This window comes from Astatotilapia calliptera, chromosome 15 (genome assembly GCF_964374335.1).
Source record: "Astatotilapia calliptera chromosome 15, fAstCal68.1, whole genome shotgun sequence".
Classification (NCBI taxonomy): Eukaryota; Metazoa; Chordata; class Actinopteri; order Cichliformes; family Cichlidae; genus Astatotilapia; species Astatotilapia calliptera.
This window is the reverse complement of record NC_137436.1, coordinates 16,074,176-16,087,073: the sequence shown is the minus strand read 5'-3', so window position 1 is coordinate 16,087,073 and position 12,898 is coordinate 16,074,176. Positions and strand designations below refer to the sequence as shown.

The 12,898-nt window shown below is 43.0% G+C and overlaps 1 protein-coding gene across 2 annotated transcripts in view; it reads right to left on the bottom strand.

The window, feature by feature from the left end:
• The window catches only part of LOC113037399 (brain-enriched guanylate kinase-associated protein), a 39,321-nt gene extending 28,984 nt beyond the window's left edge, over positions 1-10,337 (bottom strand). For both annotated transcript variants that reach the window (XM_026194419.2, XM_026194420.2), the window contains exons 1-2: positions 9,339-10,337; positions 6,342-6,379 (exon numbers count right to left, since the gene is read on the bottom strand). In XM_026194419.2, coding sequence (XP_026050204.2) covers positions 6,342-6,379; positions 9,339-10,322 — 1,022 coding nt within the window. In that variant the 5' untranslated portion in view covers positions 10,323-10,337. The remainder of the gene's footprint in view (positions 1-6,341; positions 6,380-9,338) is intronic.
• Positions 10,338-12,898: the final 2,561 nt, after the last annotated feature.

Here is a 12,898-nt window from a genome sequence, read left to right as displayed (position 1 = left end):
CCACAGCCACTGAACTGACATCTCATCTGGAGCTGCGTATCTTAAAATCTTGCATGATTCCTACGATTAGTACAAAAACATGTTTTTTATATGTTGCGTTCATTTTATATGATGCCCGGCATGACGGAAAACCCCTACAGGTCTCAGAGTGGTGTCTCGTATTCATGTAGTGTAAAGTACGCTTGCCCTATTTTTATGGAAAGGGTAAAAAACAAAAAAAGGGATTTATAATTTGTTTTGCCTCAGCGTCTTGATGACTTGTGCTCACTGCCGGGTTTTACATCTTACATCTAGTTGTAAGAAAGGTAAGCTTGCACGTATCTCTGTGATGCCAGAAACATCTGACAGAACAAGCCAAAGAGCCCAAAATCACAACCCAGAGGAACCAAAATATCCAGTGCAATGTCCCGATGACTGGTGTCATTTTTAGCCTGGCGATTCATCTTACATGCACCTTTTTTTAGAAATCCTTCAAATTACCCTTGATATTAAGCTTCAGAGCTGCTTGTGTTGTTGGATTTTGTTATAGTAAGAGCAGAAACCTTGTACTTATCTATGTGACACCAGCAACTTCTGTGTGAAGGACCAAAAAGCTCTCCAGAGAGTGATCCGTACAGCAGAACGCTGCTGCAGGATTGCTCTCCCCCCGCTTCAGGACACCTACACCAGGAGATGCCGGACTAGAGCAGCGCAGATACTGAAGGACCCGTCCCATCCTGGCAACAAACTGTTCCAACTTCTGCAATCTGGTAGAAGGTTCCGCATCTTCCGGGCAAGGACAGAGAGACTCAAGAGGAGCTTCTATCCCCAAGCCATCCGTGCCCTAAACACACACACCCGCCCGCTCACATCATCTATAATTGACTGAGACAGGACTCTCTTCCAGACGCTCTAAACCAAGGCACAATGTACATTTCAATTCCTTTAACTTTAAATATGTTTATATTGTCTATCCTGTAAAATAGTCAGATGTCTATTCATATTAATGTACAGAATTCACCTGCTTGCTGCTACTACTGCACATTCACCCAGTGTATATACTATATGTATGTGTATATATATATATATATATATATATATATATATATAATGTTCTTCCTCTACACCCCCCCCCCCCCCCATTTTTTGCACATGTCGAGGAGCGTGTCAGACTACATTTCACTGTGTGTTATACTTGTATAACTATGCATGTGACAAATAAAGAACCTTGAACCTTGAACCTTCTAAAACACATGTTTGAGAATTTTATCCAAACCACTCTTATGCAGGGGTTATGCAAAGGTTAGCAACCATTTAGTGAATACTGCTGTATTTTTATAGACTGTATACAAAAGACGGATTTCTGGGTCTGAAAATTAACAAGTTTAGCATTATAGTTCTGTGCTAAACACTATTTTAGCTCACTTACCAGCTATATTTTAGCATTACCATTCTTCGTCATTGGCTTTCACAGCGGCTTCTGTTCAGAAAAAAATCTAACTCTCACTTTAAAATTCATTAAAATGGTGTCACTTCCATTGACCACAAACTGACCTACAATGCTGATTACTATGTAAATGTCCAACTCAAGTCAAATTACAAAAAAATTGAGTTATAGCCGCTGTCATATTAGGCAGGCTTCATCACAATGAGGAATAAATCTGGACCAGCACAACCTGACCGCTGGTGCTGAAGAAGGCAAAGGGGAGGAGAAATAATGGGGTTAAGATAATAAGATAGGCTTAATGGCCCCTGGGGGAGCTCTCAGAGCTTCAGGATAGAGAGACCTACAGACAGTGTGGGAGAGAGAGGCTGACTGGTCAGACCACAGAGGACAGTGGAGAGCATCAGTCTGTCAGAGCAACACTGTCCACTTCAGCAGGTCAAAACTAAGTTCTCGCCTCTTCAGAGCAGCCTCTCTCCCACGCCGCTTTCAAACACGTCCTCTCTGTTGCTCTAACATCTCTCTATCTATAATGATCAGCCAAAACTCCCCTTTCAGAACAGCTCAGGGAATCTGAAGGTGCCCTGAGGTCTTCGTAGTTCTCATCATTCTGACTTAGGGGACACTCCATAGAATTGCAACAAAAGTCTGTTAATTTTCCAGCTGTTTCAAGCCACAAATAGTCATTTCTCAGAAGGAGAAAAACAAAGTTATGTAAATATACTGCAAGTTTTATGTATCTGCAATCGATAAACAGCACCCACCACAGTGAGGTCCCAGCCAGAGCTTCATTTTGGCAGCATTTTACACGTGTTTATTGTGGAGAATTCCTCAGACTGCCAACAGGATGGAATTGCACAAAAGTACAGACAGTTCTGTTTATTTTGGAGCTGGATGGGTCAATAATGTTGCTGTTTGGAGGGGGAAGGAGGAACACTATATGGAAAAAAGTGCACATATACAATAAACCTAAAGGAGCTACCTAAGGAGTTTGATAATGATCGTGGTCTACTGCTTTGTGGTTCAACTTTGCATTAACAGTAGATCAACTGAGAGTTGATCATGGAATATGCCACAATGGTGGTGGCATCCTACTACAGTACTACGCTTGAATTCAGTGAGCTCTTTCACAAAGAGCTCACTGAATTCAACGATTAAAAGATGTTGCTCCTATATGGACAAGAGATTGTATCCATCTCATGCTGATCCAGTTTATGGGTATTAGTAGTAATATTTTTGAACAGCTTGAGGTTTGTCTCATAATTGTGAGTTTAAATGACTCACTCTGAATGCCATTGATGTCTTGCATATAGTAGGCTATATTTTTTGTTATCTACCTTGGGACTAAAAATATAAACTAGCCATTTTGCTAAAATCTGTAATGTTTCTGTCTCATGCAGTATTTTGAGACTAATGTCCATTAACGGGCGACATCTCTATGAAATAAACCAGTTTAAAAGAAACCAGAGTTGCTATGGAAAAGGATGGATTGGTACAAAATGGCCAAAGAAACTGGACTGAGGGACTTCCAAGTGCATCCAAGTTAACAGCTGGCAGAACAAACGGGGAAAGCCCCTGTTTGTCCTCTAGGTAGGCGTTCCTATAGCGATGTAATATTGCGTGAAAACTATGAATACACGTATGAATATGATCACAAGCAGCAGATCTTTTTGTCAGTCCTCTGACTCCCACAACCTGCCATCACTGTTCTGGAAATGTTTCAACGCAAACAATCTTGCCCTTGTCGGAGTCACTCTGGTGTCCACCTTGCCCCATTTCGGCACCATTTATCCACCATGTTGACTTTGAAAACTGTTCACTAACCTGCGACAACATCCCAGACGCTGACAGGTGCCTTTGCTATAACATAAACATGGCCGTTTGACTCATTTATAATAGAGCAGCTGCCCAGTGTTCTATATGTATTATTAGCATCAAATAGAAACAATAATAACTGAAACACAGCACAAACAGCGACTACCACACGAACGAGCAGAGAAAAACCTTCCAGTTGGCAAATTTAAGTTCAAATTAAACGGCACTGGAAGACTTCAGGAGAGCCTTTTATTTGTGTTCTTGCCAAGAATTAGATGAGAAAACTGATATCACTCTCATACCACTGGCAGCCAGTCTGGATTAGGAAACAGGCAGCGTGGCTCTGTCGCAAGGAACAAAGTCCACAAAGCAGCACGAATGAAACTCAATAATTGACATGTATCGTGTTCATTTGAGCTGTGGAATAACCAAGCTATAAAAACTACAAGCTGCTTTTGTGCAGATTAAATGAAGAAGACAGGACATGTTAATTAGTGAGCTTCAGAGGAGTAGGAAGATTCGGTTTACCTTCAGATCGAGGCCGAGACATTATCGCGGACTAACTGAGCTTTTTTAAAAGAAAACAAAAAACAAAAGTGCAGAAACATAATGAATACAGATCCCTCCCTTTAGGGCACAAAGGGTCACTGAATGACTTAATGACTAAAAGAAAAAGATCTGTGGTCTTCAAAGTCACCAGAGTTCAAGCCAAGTGAACACCTGGCAGGTCACGTGTTGGATAACTCTCTCCACCACCATCATTAACACATCAAATGAGTGAGTGCCTATTTATAGCTCATATCCCAGTGAGCATTTAAGCTCATATCTGGCCTCTTCATGACACTTTATGTTGTTCTTTCTTTAATCTGTATATATCTAAAAAGATCTACTTAAAAACAGGCTTAAAAAGACCAAGATATAAAGTGCAGGATACATTCTGAAACTTAACAGTATGAAGCACCTTTTAATCGCCTTCTCTTCCTGTATAATGAGGGTTCTTAATGTGCATATATTATTCTGAAATTATATCCAGTCGCAGTGGGTTTGATGGAAGAAAAAAAATGTCATCAATCATCCTAAAAATCTAAAAACTAACCCAGACTTTTGTTTTACTGCCTCTCAAGGACGTCACTTCCATCACCGCTCACCGAGACAGCGGCATAATAATTTTGCTCAATCTTTGGCTGTCAATCATGCTTTTTAAAAAGCGGTATCAATCTTATATTTAAAATAAAACCCTTCACACTGTTATTCATCCGCTAGAGTATTCTGACAACGATTTTTTTTAAACTCCTTGAAACTTTAAATCTGTTTAATCCACCCGAGGTCTCCTCTGCGTTGGAGCTCCAATGTGTCGCCATGCAAAATTTACATCTCCATCTCCAGGGCCCTGACACATGAGCCCGGACAAGAGAGGGACAGGGATTGCGAAAGAGGAAGAGAGAGTGAGCGAGAGAGCAGGAGCAACGGAGTGTGAGAGATTTCAGGACATTTCATCATTTAGACTCGAAGGCATCTCGCGGATATGGTGGGGTGGGGGGGATGAAGAGGTAGGGTCAGACTCTCAGGTGGGTCCTGATTTCTCTTTAACCCCATCACAGCTTGCTTATAGGCTACAGGTGACCTGGTTTCCTATGCAAAAAGCGAGCAGAATAGACACGGGGCTACCCCCCTCTTATTTCGGCACAGCTGCTATAATTCAATTAAAGCTGTGACACAGAGGTGAGGACAATTGATGCCTCCTATTAAAGAAACACCCCGTCAAGATTAATTACCCCTCGTCGACTGGTTAAATGGCTTTTAAACTGTAATCTTCCTGAAATCGTAATAACACCATCGGTAATCTAACACAAAAGGAAAAGCTTGGGATCTGTTTTCATCTGAGCCGGATTAATAATGGTTCATTAGTACTGGTATTAATTAAAACATGTCTACTGTAGGCCAGTGAGGTGCAAAACAGAGAGTGGGAGGTAGAGGGAGGGGGGGTGGCCCCTGCATCTCGTCATGTTTCCGCTGCTGCTCTATTTCTCTGAAATACTTAAATCAGAAAAGTGGGCGAGCACCTGCAATTTTGTAATGAGCTCATTAAAATCCGTCTACACCAGCACGCGCTCACGTTTGTGTTTTTTTGACTGTCATGTTGAAAAACATACAGATCAGAGCTGCTCTTGCTTAAGTATTCGTGGTGGAAAAACAGCGTTATCATGCAGAGTAATTAATCAGTGTTACAGGTGCATTCCGACAGGTGACAGTCCAAAAATCACACAGAAACCAATGTGTAACAGTCGTGAATGGACATTTTGGGAACCTGAAAAGATTCAAGATTATTTCAAATAAAAAAAATAAATTAAAAAAAACTCCTGATTGATCTGTTTGGAAAAAAGCTTTTACAGTAACGCCATAGTCACTGCAGCGGATTTCCAGCCAAGAGGTTCCCCGCATGGAACCGTGTCAGCCTTCTTCTGCAAAATACACCCTTTTATCTTTGACAAAGTATCAGAGAAGAGGCATCATTCCTAACAGCGCTGCATCAGTAAACAGAGAGCACGGCAAGTGCAGCCACATCACGTACAGATGAGCACATAAACACACATATTCACACGCAACCAAAAGCAGCTTTGTAATCCAAATCAAAGATGCAAACAGTGAAGCAGTACCTTCCGCTCGCGCAGAGCTTCATCCTGAAGACCGAGAGATAAAAATCCTGCTGCCGGAGCCTCGCCGGGGATGGAGAAAACCCCCTCTCTATATGCTATCTGGATTGGTTTACCCAGCTTTCCCTTAAAGCTCGGAGAAAACCCCCAACACATGCACCCACCCCACCACCTCCTCCTCCACCACTAAAACTGTCGCTGCCACTAGCACCACGCCACTCCAGCAGTAGCAGCAGCAGCGGCAGCAGCTGAGCCAGGAGGAAAGACAAGAGGGAGTGAGGGAGAGACTGTGCAAGAGTAGAAAGACAGAGAGAGAGAGAGACAGGAAGAGTGGGAGGGAAGGAGCTTAAAGGAAGAAGACAGGGAGAACGTGGGGGCGTGATGATGGAGTGCTGAAAGATATGTGCAGAAAAGGAGGGAGAGTGAGAGAGGGAGAGGGTGAAGCTTACCTGATGGTGTCTATGTTGTTCATCACTTCGTCAGGCATCTAAAGGAAATGACAGCATGTTAGTGGAGCGGACCCATCAAACTGGCCCAGAAGCTGCCAAGTGGAGCACCGTTGCAGCACAAACACCCTCCACAAAAAAAAGAAAAGAAAAAGAAAGAACGAGAAAAGAAACATACATATTCAGCAAGCACACTCTGTGTTTCCCTATGTGTTTGTTTATGTCCCCACACTCCCCCCCACTCACATCCGTGCTCCCTCATCTGCTCCTCTTCCCTTTTTCCCTTACTAGTGAGAAATCCCATGCAACGCTCATCAGACTGCGGCCGGATGTGTACATCTGCGCTCACTTGAGGTGAGAAGAGAACAATCGTACCATACCGGGAGTGCGAGGGGAGAGAGTGAGAAAGCGAGGCAAAGGAAAGGGGGAAGAAAGGGAGGGAGGGAGAGTGAAAACCTCCATTGCAGCCAGACTGCAGATACATGGCAAGCCCCCCCATGAGGGATACTGGCAGCGACTCAGTATCTCTGTCGAGGTGCTGAATCAGAGAGAAGGAGCACAGAGGGAAAGAGAGGGAGGAGGATGTGGAGAGAGACATAGAAAGAAGGGGAAACAAGGGGGAGGTGGGGGGGGGTGGAGAGTGGGGAGAACAGGTGGTTCAATCTGTTGAATCTTACATCTCAAGTCCTTGGCTGTTAAGGAGAATAGGTTTATATGAATCGGCTGCTTTTTTTCCATTTTTCTTTTTCTCAGAAAGCGATGAATTATGCATCGATTTGAGAATATTCCCCCATCTCCGTTCAAATTTAGGCCCGATCGAGGGTGGTATCCACGCTGTTATGTTATCATGTTTCATAATTTGACGAATGCTAGAAAGCAGATTTTACCATCTGCACTTAGGGGAGACGTTCATCCATATTTATCTCCTGTAATTAATGAAGGAAGCAGTCGTTGCGAAGAGATTATTTGAGTCAGATTACCAACAAAACACACCTTAAAGCCGGGGGTGAGGGGAATGCGTGTTCAGTGTGTGTGTGTGTGTGTGTGTGTGTGCACAGCAGAAGGTCAAGTGCAAAGAATGTTTCATTACAAGTACAAGGACTTGTGTGAGGAGATGAAACTTTGCAGCGACACACAGACACTCACACTGAGATGAACGCCAACAGGCTCACATGCCTGCCTCTCAGCCCCCACACACCACCCACCTTTTTTCAAGCAGTTGCTAAGGTGACGGCAAAGGCTGAATTTTAATCAGACAATAAATTAAGGCAATGTGATCTTCTCCTTTATTATTAAATGGGAGCGACACAGAGTTTGAAGATCTGTCAAGTATGTTTTGTTTTTTGGGGGGTGAGAAATGCTAAAAAAAACAGACCCCAAACCCGGAGATGTAAAACAATAAGCTTGCACGCTTTCTAGTCAGCAAAGCGGTGCACATTTAGCAACTAGGTAACCTCAGCCAAGTGCTTCATCATCCTCATCATCCACCACTGACATGGATGTCATGCTGAGACTGCAAAAATACCCTCGCTGGTTGTAGTAATTGCTGATTGAGCCCTCAGGCTTGTCCTCCCGTGTAATGCACTCTAGTGGTGTAAGCCAGTGGAAACACTGGTTGCTACTCGAGAAGGAAACAGTTGTGCAACAAGGTTCGCTGCTTTCACAGCCATTTTAGCAAGGTTATGTTTCAAACTGAGTAAATGATGGATGTCAAAAAATAAATGCGAGTGGGCTGAGTCAGTAAATGACAGCATTGTTCAGTTCAAATTGTTTGTGTGGAGGAGTTGCTAATGGGTAGAATGCTAATGAGGAGTCCCATAAAAGTCTGCTTATTGGTCAGCATGAAGCAGCGCTCCTGTGCAAACTTACAGACACATCAGTATACCCAGTCTATTGAATCAGCTGAGGATGTCTATGTGGGTCAGCAGGAGAAATCGTACACCCACAGCTCATTCTTGCTCCAAATGATTTACTATTAATTGGAAGCTTTAGCACAGCAGAACTTGCATGGAACACTCATAATGTCATCACCAGGATGACATGCTTTGTCTGCTCTCTGACTACATATTCTAGGTTCAATAATCACCAGTGAGGTGACAACTTTAAAGAGCTTGACTTGGGCGAACCCAAGTCAATTGCAAGCCATATTTTTATAATTAGCAGTAAACTGAATGACTCTGTGTAAGACTCTGAGAGACTCATCGCCCCAAAGCTCGAACTTCTTCTAGACCTAGAGGCGTTTCAGTGGTCATAACTTTAAATGTTTTGCTTTTATCCCAGTGTTCTTTTCAGCAAAATAATAAAAAGCCTGAAAAACAACTGCATATGAGTCAAATCAACACACTGAATAACTAACAGATGGTGGAGAGCAAATCAGAGCTAAAATTAGCGCATAGGTTGGAGGTCAGAAACTCAATTACATTTAAGGTGTCTGTGTGGTGTTTGCAGTTCATTTCTACTGCCCTCAAGTGGGCAAAATGCTGGAATGACTATTATGTTTTGTATCTTTCGTTTTGTCTTATATGTGTATGCAAGTAGGCCTCTATATAACATACAGACTGTAAAATGGGATAAAGGCAGGAATGTCAAGTATATGAATGTTTTTCTGGTTCAGATAGCGATAACAAAGTTCTGTAGTGGGGCTATAAAAGTTTCTTTTTAAATTTTCTCCCTATAACTCTTGCTTTAATAATTTATTGTTTTATTTATTTTTATAGCATTCATTTTATATGCAACTGCTTCTTGGATTATTCAAACAAAACTCCACAGACTGCACTAGACAAAGACATTGTAACTCTGTGACATGCCCGTGCTTACTTGAGCTCTTTACGCTCTTAATAATAGAGCAGAAAAATCAGGAATGGCTCACTCAAATCATACAAAGGCTTGATTTACTCAGACGTCTCTTCAAAAACTGAGAGGAACAATTTCCGTTCCAATCACAACATATGTTCAGAGGCCTGGCCTTGATTAAAGACTGGGAAGACTTTCATCACTCACCATGTTGATGCCCCTGGGCAGAGAGATAGATCTGTAGGGGTATCTGGGGAAGTCATAGTGAAACTCAGGAAAGTGACTCTTCATCTTAAATCCTTGACTGAACTCTGGAGGAGGTGGAATCACATATTTCTCATCTATTTGTTCTGGTGTGTCTGCTTTTATCTCCAGGTCATGCAGCTCATCGCCCTTCCTTACAGTGTCGATGTCCGTCTCCAGATACTTTTTTTCTACCAGGTCAGGAGAAGTCCGCTCTTCTGGAGTCTTCTGCTCGGCTAAAGGGCCTTGCTGCTGGGCCATTGAGCAGGGTAGCCTGGGGCTCACCACGTGGATCTCTGCTTGAGGCTGATCAGCATTTGTATTGGTGAAGCCAGAGGGAGATGCTGGTTTTCCAAATGCCTGCAGGCTGTTTGGGTCAAGCACATTAGATGTCACCTCATCCAGGAACTGGGAAAACTTCAGTTTGGCTTCAATCTTTTCCTCCAGTACACACTGTGGTTTGCCGCTTTTAGAGCTGGTGTGTGAAAGTACAGAGCCCCTCCCTTGATGCAGATTTCTGCTGTGGCTGTCTCCTCCCTGCTCTGCCTGTGGATGTCCTCTGCCATGAGGCCTGCTAGAAGGAACTGGTCCAAGCTTTTCAGACTCTCTGTCTCCTCTGAGTCGAGTCTGAAAAGCTTCCTGGCTCTGCTTCTTGATAGACTTGTGCAGGATGCAGGTCACCCCAGAGTTCCAGCTGTGCAGGCTGTCAGTGCCGTCACTGCTACTCCTGCTGCCTCCTGGACTGCTGCTTGGATCGCTGGGGCTAGATGGCTGACTGGGAGAGGACTGGTTAGAAGCAGGGTCTATCAGCTCCTCCAGCCAGACTTGATCACCATTGAACATGGGGGTAGCCGGACTCAAGGGGGCCCATGACTTTGAGAAATGCTGGCCCTTATTTGCTGTGCCTCTCTGAGAGAGGGAGCAGGCTTTGCTGCCTGTCCCATCCATCGGCTTAAGTCCAGTCTACACAGATGTGTCCTCTCTCTAATTGTTTTAAATGGCAGATGATCCATGGTCCAATGGATAGCTCCAATTTTAAAGAGTTCTAACCCAATCCTGTCTCACTATTGTGTAAGCAACCTCACAGCGATCCAATACATTTCACTCTAGGCTGAACAGATGGCCTCCTTCAGTGCCAGGCGAACTCCCTGCTATCACAGGCAAGGGCATCCATAGTCTGAGGCCACAGTCAAATACACTGAGAGTCACAGTTAATCTGCAGAAGCTCCAGGTTTAGGTTTACTGACAGGGAATTTTCATAAAATCCTAGCCAGTGTCTTTACTATTTGAGCAGACAGTGCTGGTCTTAATTAGACTGTCTATTGATAGCAGAGCAGGCAAAGCTTTTTCAGCTTTTTCCAGGTCAGTGGTTGTAGAAGAGAATTGATCCAACTGAGCACATGGCAGCTGACACACACACACACACACAGACTAGATGGGCTTGCCGAGTAACTGATTGCTGGGATCTCATTAATATCTCATTAAAAAAATAGTCGTAATCATTAAGAAATTCTAAGAGAAATAATAGTAAGTTGGAATTTGAGTTGTCTGTTACAGAATAATGCCAAAAGTAAAAAAGTGAATTTTAGAAATTGTTTTGCAGTGTGCAATTACACTGCTTTATTCAATCTATTCCTCTCAAATGTCTCTGTGTTATGTGTATATCCCATAGTGTATGTTAGAAGAAGGACCTGCATTCCAAAGTCCTGATTTTAGCTTTATGGCTTTTACCATCAATTAACATTAGCAAAGCATCCATATAACATAGATTCAAATGCCTGCTAGTTACTGGTAACTAACAGGAAATAACATGCAAGACTTTCCATCATCAAAACTGCAGCAGGCTTTTACTAAAGATAAATGAAGAGGAATCTAACTATAATAAAAATGCACCAAAAAACACACGAGAATCGGTTTAGTTAGCTACCACACAGCTGTTGGCTCCTACAGCTTTACTGCATCTGTATGGGTTCAAATTGTGGTCATAAATATTTTGTACTTGTAAATCAGGATTTGTATGTGTAAAAAGAATTTGTGTGTGCCTAAAAAAGATTTGTATGTGTAAACAGAATTTGTGTGTGCGTAAAAAAGATTTGTGTGTGGCCAAAAAATAAGTGTGAAACTCTGCACTCAAGTTTCAAGTTACAAGTACGAATTTTGACCCTATTTTTCTTCCTTTCATGTGATTGGTCAATGTCATGTCAATCACAAATTTAACTATCCAATCAGAGCACAGATGGGTTTGGCTGTCGGAGGGGTGCTTTATGGAGCTTCAGGTCCTTGAAGGGAATAAATGCCCTTTTACATGCCAGCCCAGCATTTTCCTTCATCACCAGGAAGGAAAACAGTCTGTGGTGGTTCGAGTTTGGTGATTTTTGTTTCCACAGGTTTACGTGCTTAATACAGGGACCTCCAGAGCCTTTTCAACAGCGCTGCGGACCTCGGGAGGGGGGGGCAGTGTTGTGGAAATGACACAGTCTTCACTAGTGGGGATAGTTACAAAGCTTTCTTCGTTATGAATTAGCGATACATGTTTTTATTGAACATTTAAAGAACCAGCAACAAAAACAGAAATTCTTGTAGAGGACATAAAGTCAGTGATAGAAACGGCAAGAAGCAGGTGCATCTAGTACAGGTAGAGCTACTGCAAAAACCCACAGAGCTCAGCTGCCAGCGCGACAAATTCTGGATCTTTGGCTTTTAGTTAGCAGTTAGCATTAGCAGCACATCCTGCGTCCGATGTGAAAGGACCTTTATGCTGCGTACTGGGACTCACAGCCATGGTCCTGGGTCAGCCCTGACTTTGTGTTAAACTAATCCTAAAGTAATAATGGTATTTCTAACCACTGATATACCACAACTTTATCCTTTCAACAACTGTACTGTAAGTTAGGTGACCTAGCTTCTATCGGATAGTTATATAGAGATCCTCCAGCTTCAAACTGTATTACCCTTCAAGGACCTGCAGTTCAAAAAAGCCCCCTCCGACAGCCAAACCCATCTGTTCTCTGATTGGATAGTTAAATTTGTGATTTACATGACATTGACCAATCACATGTGTAGAATGACCACTCGGTAGCTTCTTGTAGCGCTGCTTTATTGAACGTGTATCCAGCATGGGTTATAACAGCACAACAACGTGTGTGACAGCCAAGACATAGAACTGGATATAGACAGCCCCCTGCCGCAAAGCAGGTCCTAGTGGCGTAAAGCCGTAAAGCCCAGTACATGACATCTCCCCCCTTTTCATGTTATGTCCAATAACAAACCCCAAATAGAACAGCAATGACACAATGATAACATGCGACACTATAATAGCCTCTGGGCGGTTCTCTTAGGGTCGAGCACAAATGGCGTACTGTCAGCCTGAAGGGCAGTGTCCACAAAACAGGACTCATGAAACATGGCAAACCTTTAAGGTAATTAACTCAACCAGGTAACAGCAGTATTGGTTGCAGCTGAAAACATAAGTGCAAAACAGCAACAATACAACATTCCCACTCCCCAGTCCTTCCTTCTGTCCC